We start from the raw sequence: 17,574 nt of genomic DNA on the forward strand, positions 1-17,574 counted from the left end.
ACGAATTCTGTCTGGAGAAACATCTGTCCTACTATTGCAATCTTCCTGCCTGTTATCTTGTTAGATGGTGAGTGCTATCCAGGTGTTCCTGATCAATACCTGCCTGGGAGGACTCCAAGAAACCCTTGGCTGATTCAGGCGTAGCTGTCACCTCAGTGAAACATGTGCTGTGCCAGTGCAGAGCTCCATCCCGGCAGCCCTGCACGTGGCTGGGTGCAAAGTGCCCTCTGTCCCCAGGGAGGGATGAGGGCTCATCCCACACGACCTGCTGCTGTCTGCTCTCTCGACACAGCATAATATGTTTGCCAATCCTGCTAGTATCTGGAGGCTCATTTATCTGAAATGGCTTAAAACAACTTCAGGACTTAAATTTCCTTTATTCACCAATCTTCCTTAATCTTAGGGATTGAGAACAATAATTCCCTAGATGCTGGCTTTCATCAGACTGAGACTCATTCAATTATCTTTCATATCTGTTGATCAGGACTCAAGAAGTTGCCTTTTCCAATAAATCTGTGGCTTTAAAAGACTGGAGTGGCCTTAATGGTCCCGACTCTACCTTCTCTCTTTCACTATCTGTCTCTGCTGACTTGCTGCATATGAATTTCATAACCTCTTTTTGTCTACTTGTCATTCATCCATTATTAAACTGATAGAAAACTACAATTTCATTAAAATACTTTTTAGAGCTGGATTTAGATGCTTTTTTTTCCCTCATATTTTATCACTCAGTTTTGCCTTCTGTTTTCCATAATCTCTGATGAATAATCAAAGTTCCCCTCACAAGCACGCAGGTCCTGCTAGTATCTTATAAACCAGTCTCCCCTCTCTGGTAGTGTGGACTTCAGAGAAGCTGTACTGCACTAAATTTTTGGGCACTGAGCTATGTTCCTGTTGATGGATGTAATTCCTTCAAATTCTTTGCACTGCCAGCAGTCAAACTTGCTCCTTCTAGAAGTAAAGTTGTCCCAAACCTTCTTGTCCACGGTGGTGAGCTATGTTGTCTGGTGTCCCATCTGACTGTCTGTGCTGTTCCTGGCCAGGGCTCAGTGGCTTTAAGGGACATGAGCTCCGTCTCACTGGGCCTGTTTTCTCTGCCCATGTATTTTCTGACTGAATTCAAGACAGAGAAGCAGATGGGGTTTCTGATTTCACCCGTTCTGCTCAGCAGGTTTTTAAAAGTTTCTCCCCGGGCCTCTCCATTCCTCGGCACTGACTCTGTACAGCCCCAGGGCTGCTCCATTATTTCTGGTAATCTTTGTTTTTTGCAATCAGTCACCTTTTTTTTAAGTGTGACTACATATCTGTGTCTATACTCACAGACTGAAAATATATTTTACCACCCAGACAATTTCCTGGAAGTTGGAAGAGGGGTGAGGAGTTGGTGAAGTGAACTTTGCTATTGAATCATAGAATTATAGACAGGTTTGGGTTGGAAGGAACCTTAAAGACCACCCCCTTCCAACCCCACTGGACACCTTTCACTAGACCAGATTGTTCAGAGCTCCAACCATCCTGGCCTTGAACACCTCCAGGGATCAGGCACCCACAACTTCTTTGGTGAGGAAGTGATGGAAGAAATCCAAGAAAGATTGAAGAAATGGAATAAATGGCTGTAAGCCTGAAAATTATAATTTTTGGCATCATTTATAATGAACACCAGCCCCAAAGAAAGGCAGATATAAAAAATGAGATGCAGTGATGACCTTTATCAGATGTGGTGACAACTATAAATCAGGCTGCAAATTCTCATCAGCTTGCTGGACAGAATTCATTACAGAGGCTGCTGCATTGCTTTCTGGCTTTGATTGAGGTATGTCCCATTTAAATAAATGCTCTTGCACTGGAACAAATCACACATTTCAAAACAGAAGTCCAGGAATATTATTCATCTTTTGAGGACTAAGACCAGCTAAACCTCACAGTGTTTTGTTTGGAATATAATGCAGATCAATTTGTTCTTCTCTTAAGCAGACCAATTTTCTGTTCATTAATTCAGACGGTGTGTTGATGGCTGGTAGTGAATATAATGGTGAGATTTACAGCCCTAACAAATCAGCACTGCTTCATTTATGGTTTCTTTAATGCATTCCAGAAGTACATGCAGCAGATTAACACCTGATTTTAAACTTGTTATGGTTTAACAAATAATGGGAAAGTGTGTCATCTCTTACATCCAAGCATGGAGCAACCATGGAGTAATCTTCCTGAAGTTTCATAGTTTATTAAAATGTTATGGGGTTTTTTGGAGCATAAGGAGCAATAAAATTTGGTAGCAATGTCATTATGGGCAGTAATGTAGCTTCCATCAGTTCCTGCAACGTTCAAGAAACAGCTTCACAGACTCATTAGATTAATAAGATACTTTACCTGTGTACTGAACTTTGAGCTGAGTTTCATTGCTATATTTTTCACTAATTAGGAAATAGCCTGAGAGCCTTACAATTATCTAAATGTTTTGCTGGCCATATTTAAAATGTGATTTTTCTGCCTAGAACTTAGTGTGTAATTGGAAAACATTCTGTGTTGTTGACAGAGGGTGATTATTAAAGCAGTAATCTTTTTCAAAATGCCTGATTATTAGGTAATAGTCTGTCTCTCAGTTTAATTTTTCCTGTTATTTCTGGAATGCCTGAAATATTGCTGGAAAATAAAAATTTGGATGGCATATTTTCCTCTTACAACAGTTCTTCAGACTTTGTGGCCCAAGTATATAAAGACCAGGTGTGTACAAAACATTAAATCTTTTATTGCCTTACTTCCTAGATTGCTGGCATAAACACATTTCTTAAGGATCTAAACACAGAAGGTGGAAGTTAGAGTTGTAAATAAATTGCTGCTGGATCAGACCCCAGGGACTGTCTCTTCTGGCATATGGACCAGGACAAGGGCAAATACTTTGGGAAGATTCTAAAAAGCAGGCAAATTTCTCAAGCTGATGATTCAGGATATGCCTTTAGTCCCTCACTATGGCTGCTTCAAAGGCTTCCTGAAAAGCATCCCCCTTCAAGACATATAATCTTTGGTGGATTTTTCTTCCACTTTTCAAATTCTAGTTTGGATCCACCTGCAGCCCTGGCACTTGCTCTGTTCTGGGACTGTGACTTCCACACTTTGTTTGCCTTCAGCATGAAGAAATAATCCCTTTTATTTGTTTTGAACCTGACCCTGACTGGTGTCATTTGGTGCCTTCCAGTATTTATCTTGGAAAAGGCAGGGAATAAGCAGCCCTGGTTTATCTTCTCCATACTGCTTATGATTTTTTTGACTTCTGTCCGAACTCTGTTCAATCAGTTCTTTCTCAAGTTAAAGTTTCTTAGTTTGTTCAGTCATAAATTTTATGAAGGAGTACTTCAAAGATATATGCAAGTCTTAATCTAATTCAGATCCTTCTTTTTTTTTTTTTTATTCAAGACAGAAGTTGCTGATAAAATTTATTCCATAATTTAAAAAACAGGTATGCTTTGAGAACTTTGCCTATGAGTCTAAAGAGCTGCTGCTCTGACTTGGACACTGAGAATCTTAACGTTTCTAAAACCTTGTGATTTTGAGAGGATAAACTGTATTGCAGCTACCATTTGCCCTTACAGAATCTGATTCATCCCAATCTCAGAGAAGATTTCTTCTTTCTCCACTTATGTGTAAATCTGTGACATGGAGGAGATTTTTTATTGGTAGCAATAAGCAGAGCATAGAAGCTTTTCATCTGCACCTTCAGAGCATTTTGTAAAGCTGGTTAATGACTGTGATAAGGATTATCATCACCAGGTTGGAAATAAAAGACTGAAACATAGATAAGGAGTGTGGTAGGTCTGTACACCAAAGTTTTGAAAGAACCAAGTCTCAAAACCCAGTGTTGCTTTTAGCAGGTCACCCCAACTGGGAAGTGCACACCTCTGTGGTTACAGTGAGCTGGATTTGTGCTTGTACGAATCCTAGGGGATTTAACCTCACCTTTGACTCATCCCAGGACAACCCATGGATAGTGTTAAACCATCCACGTCCCTAACCCTGGCTGCACCACAGTAACACCCCTGGGGTAGCCACAGTAAGGGTAGGCAATGAGGAATTGTTTCCCCAACTGAAACTGGAGGCAGGAGTTTGGTAGGATCCATCAGTTCTCAGTCTCAGTCTAGCCAAGTTGCAAAAAAACCATAACCCTAGTCCTGTGCCAAGAAAACCTGCTGATTCCCTTAATGGCAGAGTGCTTGGGACTTATGTTTTATGTTTTATCTGCGGGGCAGGGCACGTAAGCACTGCTCAGGCTTGAACTTCAGTTTATGACACCTTTTTATTGTTGTAATGTTTTTCATCCTGAACTTTTGACCTGCTACCTAACCCTCATTTGGAGACCCTTTCATATGTCTGCCCCAGCCCTTCTGTCAGGCAGGTTGTGTGCTTTGAGAGCTGGACACTGTCTCCAGTATTCTTGTCTTTGTGCAGCTGTCTTGAGAGCTGGAGTAGCCCCAAAGTGCATAGAGACAAGCTGATTTGCCTTGTTTCATGTGAAAATGGTGATTTCTCTGCATGTATCTCCTTCTGGTATAAGTTTGCAGAACAAATGTCAGAGTTGGAGCACAATATTATGTTCCAGAATCTGCTTTGTTAGAGGATCATTTGCCTTTCAGAGACTTTCCAGGCTTATTAAACTCCTACAGAGACTGTGGACCTCGGAAACCTTTAAACATAAGAAATGGGGGTTTTGGCCTTGTTTCCTACCCTAACAATATAGCAAGCTGTGTATGTACATTCAAAACAGGTCACTCTTGCATTCATCTAAGGGAAAGTGTGGCACAACAAACACATGACAAACACTGACCACATCATTTTATGGCTGTCCTCAAAGCCACTTTTAGTGGTGGCTGTGTTAAAAAATAATCTGTGTTCTTCAGAAAGAAGTTCCCAGCAGTACTTTTGGTTTAAGTCTGTAATTGGGTTTCACACAGACAATTTCAGATTTCCTTAATGACCTTTTGTTTTTCTCCTTGCAGATAATGAATTCATTTATAGAAACCAGAATGGCACAGTGATTCTGAGGAATGTCGAAACCAACAGTTCAACAATATTAATAGAAAACAAAAAAATTGTAAGTATTTTCTATGACAAGTAGCTGAATTTCTCAGCAGTTGAATCAGTAAAGCAGAAAATGACTTGGGTTTCAACTTCATGTATTGTCAAGGAGAAGCAATTCACTGGTAATACAATGGGCTATGCAGTGATGGATAATGTGAGATTGAACTCCAGCTTTTGTTATTATTCTGAGAGCTCAGTTTCCCTCATACTTCTGAAAAGTATCATATGGAGATTTGAAGCTAGTCTTGCATATCATATATAATTGAAAGATGCATAATTCTCATGTCTGCATGCTTAATAAAAAGGACAATTGATATAATTTACTGTCATCATTCTCTACATTTCTCCATGCAAATACCTATTTTTAATTTGTGCATTTGCTGATTTTTCTTGCCTAATTTCAGTGTTGTTTATGAGTAGTGCTGAGGACTAGAAGTGGAATTGCACAGGAGAGAAACCCTAGGAAATTGTGAAAAGAGGTTATTAGGTGACTATTAAAATGAATGTAAAGAAAGAAAATTCACATCTAATACAGAGTATTGTTTATAGGAATAGAAGTGTTTTGTAGCACTGTTTTTTGTAGTAGATGAAGCCAGCATTGTGGCAGAAGTCAGTACATCAATTATATTAATTACTTTTTAAGGAGACAAAGAATTTATCACTGAATTATTATAGCGGGGCCCAACTTTAAGCTTCACATGCTGCATTTAATCTTCAACCTTTGCTGCATCACACAAGCAATCCTCTTTTACCAGAGTGTAACCCTTTTCTTTACAATTCTAAGGGTAAAGAATGGGCTGGCTTCCTTTAACGTCAAGGTCTGTTGAAGTCAAATTGCTTCCATTTGGCCTCTGTTTATTCCACTGGATTTTAATTTTTGCCACTTTAAGAAAAGGACAGTTCTACAAGATAATCCTACATTTTCATCCCATTGCCACCCTACTGCCTGTTCTACCTTTGTTGCTCTGCCCTCTCAGTAAATAAATCAGCAGGAGACCTCCACACTAATCCAGAAAGTGCCAGTGCAAGAGCTGCAGTTACACCTCGCTCAGACATGTTGTCTTTTTCCTCTTCCTTCCCAGCCCTGGGTCAGAAAACTTTTGCTACTTGGTCATGTTTTCCTTTCTCCGTGTTATTAACATACAGTAAATAAAATCTGTCTTCATGCTGACACTGCTGGTTCCCAGGCTCCCCTGTACCTCCTCATCCTGATCTGCGCTGGGTCATCAGCCTGTTAGATGTCCCGGAGAGCTGGTGTGTGCCTCCTCCCTGGAAATGCTCGGGATCAGGTTGGATGGGGCTCTGAGCAACCTGGTCTAGGTGAAGATGTCCCTGCTCATTGCAGAGGGTTGGACAAGATGGCCTTTAAAGGTCCCTTCCAACCCAAATCATTCTATGATGGTATGACCTGTCCCCTCTGCTTTTGGCTGTTCCCTGGGCTCCCCCCACAGCACATCCAGCACATCCAGCCTCACTGGCCTTGAGGAGGACTCTCCCCAGTGGGGTGCTCTGTCTTTCCCAAATTCCCCTTTCAATTTTTCTCTGTGGGACTCTCTCAAGGACTTACATCTAATTTGTTAGGTGAGAGGGTGAGATTTAAAAGCCAGTGGATGAGTGATGTGTTAGTGGCACCTCTCTTTGACCTTGGTGCCATCTGTGCCAGCAATGCATTATACTGAAACACACTGGGAAGGAGAATGGCTTCACTACACAAATGAAAAGTGGAGCAGAAAAAAGGTATTCCTGAGAAGTCTGAGATATCCTGGCATTTCTTCTTGTTAGCAAGATTTACAGTGCTGATTTCTGCAGAACCCAGGTCAGGGTGCACTGTATCACTGCAGCATCCCAAAGACTTTTAACTGGGGAAAATGGAATCGTTTTCCTCCGTGTTGTCTTAATTGGGGGAGGTAGTGGTGTCTGTGTTGCTAATTTGCTCCAGAAGCTATTTACTCTTTTTCATCTCCTGCACTGAATGAGAGGGAATTAATAAATTGCCATTTATCAGAGTTTTCTACTAACTACTGCCTACAGCTGCCACCTCACCAGCCACTGTGCAGTAAGATTGAAAGGAAAATTCTGGGATTTTTTTATATAGCTGCCTGCTCTGAGTCACAATGCATCTATTATTCCTCTTATGGGGGCACACAGGGGCCCACATAACATTTCTGGTGTTTGAAAAAAGATACTACATTTTCCAAGACACTCAATCTGGCAATACTCTTCATCCTTAGAGAGACGGTCATAACAATTAGTTCTAGGTGTCATTAGCTTGAAAACTGAAGAACATTTGTTTCAATATTGTGTTTATTTTTCAGGTCTCCTTAAAGGCTATCCAGTATGAAGTGTCACCTGACCGGGAATATGCTCTCTTTGCCTTTGATGTTGAACCTGTAAGTAAACAGATTTGATTTCAAAATACACAGCCAGTGGCAAACGTCACTTTTTTTTTTTTTTCACTTTTTATGCCAAGAAGATGATATTTTAAATTAACTGCTTCCTATGAAACAAAGCAAGAAACCCCTTCACTTAGCAATTCTGAGAGCATGTCACACTGCCATCTAGTAGAGGAGAAAGGTATAAATTAGACCGTAGAGGAAACACTGTCATTGCCGGGATTTTACAGCCTTTGGGAGGGGGATTGTAAGGACATGTCTTTGCTACAAGGATTTCTATCCCTCTTCTGAGGGTTTTTTTTTCCACAGTGCCTTTTTCAGTGACCCTATAAATTTCTTCCCCGGAACGAAAGCTACTGTCAGTGTCTCCCACAACTGAAATAATACATTAATTATGGTGTCACCATTCCCAGTGCTGCAGTTAGGGTTGAGCTATCACTTTCATTATAAATACTTTTCTTCAGAGGGTTAGGTATAAATCACTCGTAAAAAAATCACCATTAGGTTGCTACTAAATTCTGGATTACAGCAAATTCAAACTTCAAAAGGGAGAAGTGTAATGAGTCATTTTTAAATGATGACCAAAGAATCAAACATGGGGGAAGCAATTTTTCTGCATGACTAATATTTTTGTCTTTCTCAATTCTGTTGGTATAAGGCCTGAAATGTTTGAATGATAGCTATGCTGTACTACTTGGATGAACCATAAACCCTATATATTTTATTTCCATAATCTAGAATATCACCAATTCTTCAAAATAAAAATAATTAATTCACTAACAGCTGTAATTCTTTTTCCATAATGTAAATAACTTTTCAGTTGCTAACCAAAGGAAATTTGTTGCTCCTTTAGGTAGTGGGGGTTGTGGCTCTGTTGCTCATCTGATTTCTTTGCTATCATCTTTGGAGTTATTCCTGACTTGGTGTTATAAAAGTCAGCAGAAGCATGCCTGGTCTTAGAAGGAGGGAAAATAAAACTGTATCAGAAACTTTAGGAATAAATCATAATGATTTTTCCTGGGGAAATTACTGGTGCTGTGACTTCACTTATCTGAAGCTTAGCTGAGTTCTAGACAGAGATGGATGTGGAAGTGTTAATTCTAAACATGGGGAAGACAGCCTAAGGGTCACTGAGCAAGCAAAGCCTTTCTCTCCAATTTCCCCACCTTGTGAGCCAGAGATGTTTTGTAAAATTCAGTTCTTTTAGTGTAAATCAGCCTTTGGCTGTGGAAGCCCTGTGCCAACACTGCTCAGATGCACTGTGCAAGCTGGAAGAGCCCCGAGGAGGGAGGGCTTCCTCAGCTCCTCTGAGAATAACAGAAAAACACCTTTAATGACAAAAGAAAAAAAGAGAGAGAGAGTTTAATTTATGAAAAACAGTAATGAGAAATTAACTTTTTATTCTCAACCTTTATCCATTGAAAGGACTGCACACTCAGAAGGTCTGCAAGAAGCAGAATTGGGGGGGTTTTTACAGTGCAGACTTTGTGCTCAGGCTCTAGAGGAGTGCTTGATGTGGGCAATGTGGCAGGAGGGGCATGGGAAAGGAAAGGGGTGGATGTGTTTCCTCTGCATGGGATGGGCTGGATGTGTTTCCTCTGCATCCTCCTCTCTGTATGCCAGTGCTTGCACACCTGTGGGTTTGAGGTACAGGCAGAACGCTGAGTTTGTGGTCCCTAAGACGCCTCTCTGGAGAAGAGAGAGCAGCACACAGCCAGGTACTCCCTTCCTCACACCACATCTTCTTCCAGAAAGCAAAACCCAGGGTGGAAGGCTGAAGACATGACCTTTGGGAACATTTCAGGACGTGACAGATACTCAGTGTAAGAGAACATTGCAAATTGTTCAGGTATTCATATATAGCAAGAGGTCCTGAAGCAAAATAAAACAAAACAAAACCCCCTCTTTTTGTTCCTTTAAGATCCATGTTTATGGAGAAAACAAAGTTTGTTTTTGTTTTGTTTTGTGTTTGGTTTTGTTTTGCTTTGTTTTGAAGCATGCTAATAGAGGGGTAGTTAGGTTCAGTCTTGGTTATTGCAGCCTTAAGCCATGATGGGTGGCTCTGTGTATTAAAATGGCAATAACTGTTAAATTACTTCTTCAGCTTTCTTCTCCCTTGGTATGCAGACTGTGGCTACAAATAATTGCATGTTAGTTAGCTCTTCACATTTTCTGCATTTCAAACTGTATTCTTGGACAAAATTCAAATTACGCTGTTGTCTGCAACACAAGAAATTGATTAGCAAAGCCTTGGGCAGTTGTCCTTGTTGCAAAGTCAAAAGGAAATTTCAGGAGATGTATTGGCAGAGGACGTGTCTTTAAAATTTAATTCTACAATTTCAAAAAAGGAGCTTCTTGGAATTATTGTGTACTTATTTTGTAGGTGTCACAAATTGTTTCCTATTTTTTTGGCATTTGAAAGTGGGATGTGCTGCCTTTTAATTGTTTGTGAGTATAGATGTTTTCATCATTTTTTTACACAGTACAGTTGTGCTGCTTTTACATATGTGTATAATATTTCAATATGCATAGTATGAATTAATCATTTTTCTGAATTCTGAAATGAATGGATTCAGCCTCTATGTTTAATACCAGCCAGGAATAAACATCAAATAGAAGAACACAATGTGTCACTCCAATGAAGCAGAATATTTTTAAGAAAAGTGCTACAAAGTCATTTCCTTCCAGTAATAGCTGCTTCTATACTTTTCTGTTTATTTGCACAGAAGCATCTCTGCTCACTGTTGGTCTGGGTGACAGCAGTGACACCCACGTTGGAATAACACAGTGCTGAACTGGCAGACACCTATTTTGCAAAGATACTGAGGCAGCTAATGTTTGTTTTCCTGTTGTATCACTTCATCATTTTAAAGGATAATGAATTAAAGCACGTTCCTTACAATATATTTCTCCCAGGAAGCTTGGCAGACAGCTGTGAGGTTGGTGTGGGTACACTGTGGCTAGTCTGGCTGTCACATTTCATTGTAAATGCTTTTTTTGCAGTGCTTATATTTACAGAAGTTTAATCTTTCAGGCAGCAATATTCTGGGTAAGCCTTGTGCTAATAGGGAGCTTTTCTAACCTTGAACACAGAAGATTTGTTCTTTTTCTGGAAAGGTCACAGGAAAGGCACCAGGCTTCTTTGTCTTAAAATACTCCCACAGTTTTTCTGCTGTTTGTTTTTGATTTCTTTACACTAAAACAAGGTGCAACCTGAGGACGAAACAGCAGAGGGAAATTTCTGGAAAGCACTGGGGAATAAACACCTCCATAGAGAACCTTTGACTTCAGATCATCCTTCACCAAAACAAGTGTCTGGGTCTCTGATATAGGGTTTAATAACCCCAAAACACATGGGCAAATGGAGTTTGGCCACTGCACCTCAGCAGAAGGGGTGCAGAGGCTCATGGCTGTCTCCGGTGGCGCCAGGCCAAGAACGCTCTTGCCCAGCTCCTGGCTCCACCAGCACTGGCGGGCAAGCTCTGTGCTCCCCGTGTTCCTCCTGGGGAGACACACAAGTCTCTGGGCTGGAATCACCTCTGGGGGTCTTCCTGGTCTCCAGAATGGATTTCCTAAATAACCAAGTGACAAAGCAGCCCTTAAATCCAGTGGCATATCTGTGACTGAGGTAAGAGTAAAGACGAGTCACTAAAGCCCCACGGGCTTGTGCAGCTGTCTGTGGAAGTCACTTACCAGTGGAGTTTGTGTAATGGAATAAAAGAAACAGAGGAAATTTGTGAGAAGAAAAATTATTTTTTGGAGTGACAAAGTGAGATGTTCAATAGGGAATATTTAATTGCCTTTATTATGAATCAGTGTTGTCATCATGCAAGAGAGGAACTAAACCTGCCAAGATTCTTCTTAAAACTTTTTTGGGTTTTGTCTCCAATTTTACCAGCCCATTACTGTGCTTGTGCTAGTAAAGGGCAATTACACCCAGAAATCCTGGCTGATTAGCATGGACCAAACTGCAAAGACTTCTGAACAAAGTTAGGGCTCAGAGGCTGTTGCAGCTGATACAACAGATGCTGTTACCTATTTTGCAGTAAAAGAAATGTTATTTTTTAATGGTGAAGGCTGGAAAGAATCAATCATTGTTGTAATTAGAACACACTCAATTATTATTTTTTGGACCAGCTCATGTGGTGAGTTGAGTATTTCTGTTCTCCCTGCCTGTACCTCTGACAGGAGTGATGGGACCAAAGAGAGCTCAGAAAGACCCAGACCAAACCTTAGGCTTGGTATTTAGAGTGAACGAAGTAAAAAAAACATTATTTGTAGAAAGCAACATATTACTGTTCGTTGTTGTTACTATTTTTTATTATTTCTCCAAGTCTGGTTGTTTTGTGGAATGAACAGGTTTTGTGCTTATGGTACAATTACAACCTCATACTAATTTAATTAGCTGTGTAAAAATTAAAATAATATAATGCTTGTTATTTCCAAAACATTAATGGGTATAAATATTAATGAGTCCTCACAATATCCTTTTGAGCTAGGTGATAAACATTATTGAGATAAATACACCTCTGAAAATTGAACACTGTCATAGTTATCATCAGTAATACTGCTCAAACTGTAGTCATGATATTTATTGCTTAATTGAAATGGATTTACCAGGCCTAGAAAGAGGCTTACATAAATCTGTTTTCTTTCTATGGCAATAAATATATTTCAAATTTACTTTTTTCATTCTCACCCAATGTTGTTTTCAGGAACACTGAAAATGTTTAGTGATTTCACGATAAAGTGAGCACAGGTAGAATATTTGTGTCATAAACAATGCTACCTGTTTTATTGATTTTTGTTTAATTTTTGGTGTTTGTTGTAAATTATTAGTTTTTGAGGGGTCATTTTGAGGGGGAAAAAGCTTATGTTTATAGTTTTTCATATCCTCTTTTTAATGTGAATATAGTTTTGAATCCTTGTTCATAAATCAGAAGGATCCTCTATTGGAAAGCTGCACAATATAAGGGCATTTTTCACTTATATCAAACGCTGGTGACTAAAATTATTTTTTCCACTGTTATTAGGATAAATAATGGATTAGGATAATGCACTTCCAAAATAAAAATCAGAAAAGGACTCAGTCCAAATATTGTTTATATTAGCTAAAATGTTTTTCTGTTATTGCATCTGTGCATGTGTGTATCTTCAGGCAGAGTATCTTCTCTTTTCTCAATTCACCAACTGTATGACTGTAGTCATTCAGTGCTTTTTTAATGAGCAGGAGTCAAGTTATTAATGAATTAGTGGAAACACGTTGGCCAGCCACTCATCAAATCTGATAATTTGCTAAGTTTTCATGAAAGCAGCATCTTCAGTTACTTCCCACAGAATAAATATTATTAATACCATTCAGCTAATCTTTAATATTTCAATGAAAGGCTCACAGTTTCATGTGTGTGCCCGTGTGGGCTTTCAGTGAGGTTGTTCTGGGGCTTCAGAGCTGAAGGAGGGGAGCACCTTTCTTTCTCCTTCTTCTAACAGAACCTCTTTTGAGTGATATTATTTTAACAGCCAAGATCAGTAGTGCAAATAACCTTGTTTCATAAAGTGCTGTTTAACCTCTTTGTGGTAGAGCAGTGGCTCTCCAGCTACATTTACATAGCTAAAGCTAAGGCCTGTGTGTCCAGAAGAGTTGTTTTAACAAGAATGTGCTAAGAACATACAAGAGGTTAATTTTGTGGGTGATAGTTTACTTTGGATTCGAAGCTGAAGCAGCAGCTATTGTTTGACAACATTTAGAGTCAATAATTTATTTTAAAAGGAGATAGTTGTGGGAATTTTTAATTATGAATCTGGTCTTTGTGAACGACAGCCTATCTTTTCCAATCTCAAACCCACCATGAATAAACTCCCTCATCTGCTGTCTTCAACAAAATAGACAAAACAGAACTTTGAAAGGCATCAGAGAGAGGTTGATAAAAAAGATTCCCACACTTCTATTTGTTTTTCTGTCTGACCTGGGGGAGGGTATCTAAGCTGGGACAGCTGCTCTTCATGGCCACCTTTCACTGAATAAACCAAAGCTGCTAATACAGGCAACCTCAGCAGCTGGGAGGTTTTCCTGCCAGTGAACTCAGCTCAGGCAGAAGTAGCAATATCCCTGTCAGACTTACCAATGTGCTGCCGTTGTTGGTATCACTAATTGTTTCAGCCTAATTAATATTTGATATCTGCAGTGGCACAGAGAGAGAGGGAAGTTTGTGGCACAGCTCTAGGGGGATTCATGGGTTTTCAAAACTCTATTACAGAGTTGTGCAAACACTGCCTTCTCAGGTGTCCCCAGCCGTGCCTTCAGCAGCAGAGCCCTTCTGATGTCAAATCTTCTCTGCTGCACATGCTCACAAAAGTAAAAGTTCTTGCCATAGGAGGGTGGATACTCAGTGTAATTGAGTAAACATGTTATCAAGTGGTGAGAATATTTGTTCTTACTGCTCAGCAGTCAACACTCCATCCAATTTCTGTCACATGGTTTGTTTAGAACAGAAATTTTTGGACACAGTTACAGGCCAGTGGAGCAATAATTACTGACAAGTTTAATCCTAGAGTTTTCTTTTGAAGGAGAGACTACAGAAACTAATTTCATATTGCTAAATTTCAGGGCCAATTTTGGACTAACACAGGTGAAGAAAACAAGCCAAACCTATTCTTTATCTGGTTTGAAGGAATCTCATGGTTAATTTGAAGTCCTGACAAAGTTCTGGCAGAAACTGTGTTTCTTTATGTAGCCTGAATGGTTCTTTGCTTTTGACAGCAATTCTTCTGCTTTGGAACAGCTTGGTTTAATGAGAAAAAAAAATAGTTTAAACAAGAAGTTAGAGGGGGGTTAGGAACTCAAGTAAATGAGCTGTAGGAATGCTATGGTAGTTAGGATCCTTGGGCCATGGGAAAATGGGTTCTTACTTAAAATTAAGGGTGTCATTGTAACTCATTAGAAACTGAAAACAAAAAAAAAGAGGTGGAATGAAAAGACAAAAGACATATCCCAAGTCTGCGTACTTTTTCTTTATCTTCCATTCTTAATAAAAGGGAAATGATAGGCACTGAGTGTCAGCAAGGAAGAAAGGCTGGGTGGGGGCTGCTTGTGTCTATTTTCCGTGGAAAATATGTTTGCACCCCTTAAATGCAAAGAATGGGTGCTCTCCTCATCCTCAGCAGGTGTTCTTGGAGGGGGATCTTCTCAACATTGAAGGAACCTGGTCTAGTAGAAGGTGTCCCTGCCCGTAGCAGGGAGGTTGGAGCTGGCTGATCTTCCAACCCAAACCATTCTATGATTTATCCTTGACAGCCACTGTGGTGACTTAGGGCCTGCAGCTCTTTCATGACCAACAGTGAAACCACAATGGATACCAGATTTTTAGCTCTGTTGCTCCCTGTTTTTGGGGGATGTCTTTCCAGGGGGAAGTTTGTGCTTCTGAAATGATGGTCTGGGTGTGTCCATAAAACACAACATGATGTGATTGCCCGAGCTGGGAAGCAAAGCTCAGCACAGCCTGCAGTCCTCCATCCCCACATTCCAGTTTTGCTGGTGCCTGCTCCCTGCATAGCAGTGGTTTTGGTAAAACTGCACCAAACCCCAATTTCTTACTGAGTCTCCATTCTCTCCATTCCAGGGACTGTTTATTCTGATTATTGCAACAAAATACTCTGCACAAAGTGCAGAGCATTAAAAACGGAGTCTGCTGACTTCAGCTGCTGAGCTTTAACTGCTTTCCTACTAAAAACAATGGATGAAACCCTTGCTGTTCTCCTAATAATGCAGATAAATGAAGTTAGAACTAAACCTGAAGCCTCCTGATTTGAGCTGGGAGTCTTCAACAGAAATTGCACAAACACGACTGAGTGCAAAATTGTTATTTCAGACTAAGTTGGACAGCCTTGCTTATGTAGCGAAGGCCAATAAACTGTATCCTACATTTATTCACAGGCACAGATACACATCAGTAAACTGAAAAGCAAATTTCACAGTTCCAGGGAAGACTAGAAGAGCATCAAAACTCAGAAATAATTAGCCTGTCATGCAAAAGTACATAGGTGTATTATGTATCAGTATCAGCTATCAGCAGTCTTCCTCTGTAAATATTTTCTTTAGTAAATGAGGTTTGCATCAAGTAGGGAAGGAAAAATAAAAAAGCCTCAAGGCAAAACACTATGATAAAAAAATAATAAATTTTTCTTAGCTCGCATAAGGTTATATTTCTCATTCTGCCTCCTTTTCTGAGTGTATAGATGAGCTAACTTGAGCAAACTGTTAGAGATTAATGTCCTAATAAGATTCACAAAATATCTTAAAAATAAACTGCAATTTATTTTTGAATAAAGCCTTCATAAGATAATTGTGCAAGGTTTCCTAGATAGTCAAAATCAGATGGACAAGAGTAAAATAATCAGATTTCTTTCTTGTACTTCTATGGGGATCTATCGTAGTGAAACATGGGGGAGCTTTGCTTTACGAGGAATTAAATAAAAACTAGTATGAAAATTATTGAAAAAAAATTAAAAATTAACAAATAGTTAGATTCCTTGCAATGTAGAGAGGTTTCAGAATTACATTAGAGGTGAGTTCCTGCTTTTTGGCAGAAATTTGCTTCCTAAGCTTTTCAGGACAATAAACATCCTGGCTTGTGCTGGATTGTAATAAATATAGGTGGTTATTTTAAAATGTTAAGGAAATAAATATATTAGGAATAGCATGCAAAATGGGAAGACAACAGTGATTTTAAAAGCTTCAGAAAGCAGAACTAGAAAGAATTTAATTCTGGTGTCTCCACAGAAGCATATGAAGCAGTCTATAATCTAATTCTCCTGATTTCCAGTCCTTTTTATTTTTTTAATTTTTAATCACTGAAATAGTAAAAAAAATATATTTAGTGCCCTCTTCTGGAAAAACAGCTCTTGCTATGCAGGGCACCCCAATGAAGTTCCTGTAATCAGAAACACAAATCTTCTGACACAAATGGTCTCCTCTTTAGCCGAGTTATATGCCTAAATCCAAGGAGTGTGTAGCTCTCTGTGTCTACCCTGAACAAGTGCCTTTTATCTCTTTAACTGCCTGCAGAACTCTGCTTTTACCAGCTCTATGTTAAAACCAATAATTAACGTTCATCCTTGGGCAGCTAATGACCCAGATTTGAAAATGGAATCTTCTATTCTTTTTTTCTTCTATTCTCTGCTCAAAAGAAGCTCTTTTTTGAAAAGGGAGAGGAATTGTAGGGCTTTAGTCATGTCTTTAAATGCATGAATCCTCATATTCTTTTTGTGCAGGAGTGGAAGAGTGATGCTGTTGATGGCAGTGCTGCGAAGGGTTCTGCAGCAGGCAAGGAGCAAGGCAGGTTCTGTGCTCCTTCCTGTCCTCTTTGCTCTCCCCCTGCTTTCCAAAGAGATGCTCACCATCACCACAGACCATTGACCCCATGGAAGTTGCCCACAGCATCCCAAAGATAACACATAAAATGTCCGCCTGCCTTCTGTGCGATTTCAGTTTGTTTTCTTTATGTCAGAAAATAGAATTGTCTCCTCCACTGAATTAGATCTGTGTGGCCATTGAGATGCAGCTCTGTGTCTTCTGATCTCATATGGAACTGGAAAATTAATCTTTCACTGAACGGGGAGAGGATTTTTCACCAAGGTCCCTGGCATATATCTGAATATTTTCATTTCTTTCGCATCCACTTCACTGTTTAAAACTGTTGCTCTCTAATGTTTTCTGACGGTCTCATCTTTCTTGTTTCAGATTCTTTTCTTTGAGTATTCTAAAAGTGCCCTGAACCTAGGACCATCTTAAAAAATTTCAATGCCAGTGCTAACTTCTTTGTCATATTCACATTCTCAGCTGCTACAGTAGAAAAAGCAATTTTTACATGCTAAGAGTAAATTTTAATAGAAAGAACATATGCTGTTGTTCTGTAGTTGCTAATTTCTGTCTCTAAAGTGAATTATTTAAAAATGAATAAATTAATTAGATATACTAAGCATTCAGCACATTTTCATGGCTTGGTTCTCACATAATTGCTACAAAGCTTTATCATTTGCATTGTAAACTTCACAAAAAAGAGGCTTTTAGAATCTTTCCACAGTCAGTGTCTGCACAGCTCAAGAAATA

The 17,574-nt window shown here is 39.5% G+C and overlaps 1 protein-coding gene across 4 annotated transcripts in view; it reads left to right on the forward strand.

Annotated features, from left to right (window-relative positions):
• DPP6 (dipeptidyl peptidase like 6) overlaps window positions 1–17,574 on the forward strand; it is a 540,742-nt gene that overhangs the window by 401,474 nt on the left and 121,694 nt on the right. For all 4 annotated transcript variants that reach the window (XM_017728903.1, XM_017728904.1, XM_017728905.1 and 1 more), the window contains exons 4-5: window positions 4,992–5,086; window positions 7,389–7,463. In XM_017728903.1, the coding sequence (XP_017584392.1) occupies window positions 4,992–5,086; window positions 7,389–7,463 (170 nt within the window). The remainder of the gene's footprint in view (window positions 1–4,991; window positions 5,087–7,388; window positions 7,464–17,574) is intronic.

Source organism: Corvus brachyrhynchos, unplaced genomic scaffold (assembly GCF_000691975.1).
Source record: "Corvus brachyrhynchos isolate BGI_N302 unplaced genomic scaffold, ASM69197v1 scaffold52, whole genome shotgun sequence".
Classification (NCBI taxonomy): Eukaryota; Metazoa; Chordata; class Aves; order Passeriformes; family Corvidae; genus Corvus; species Corvus brachyrhynchos.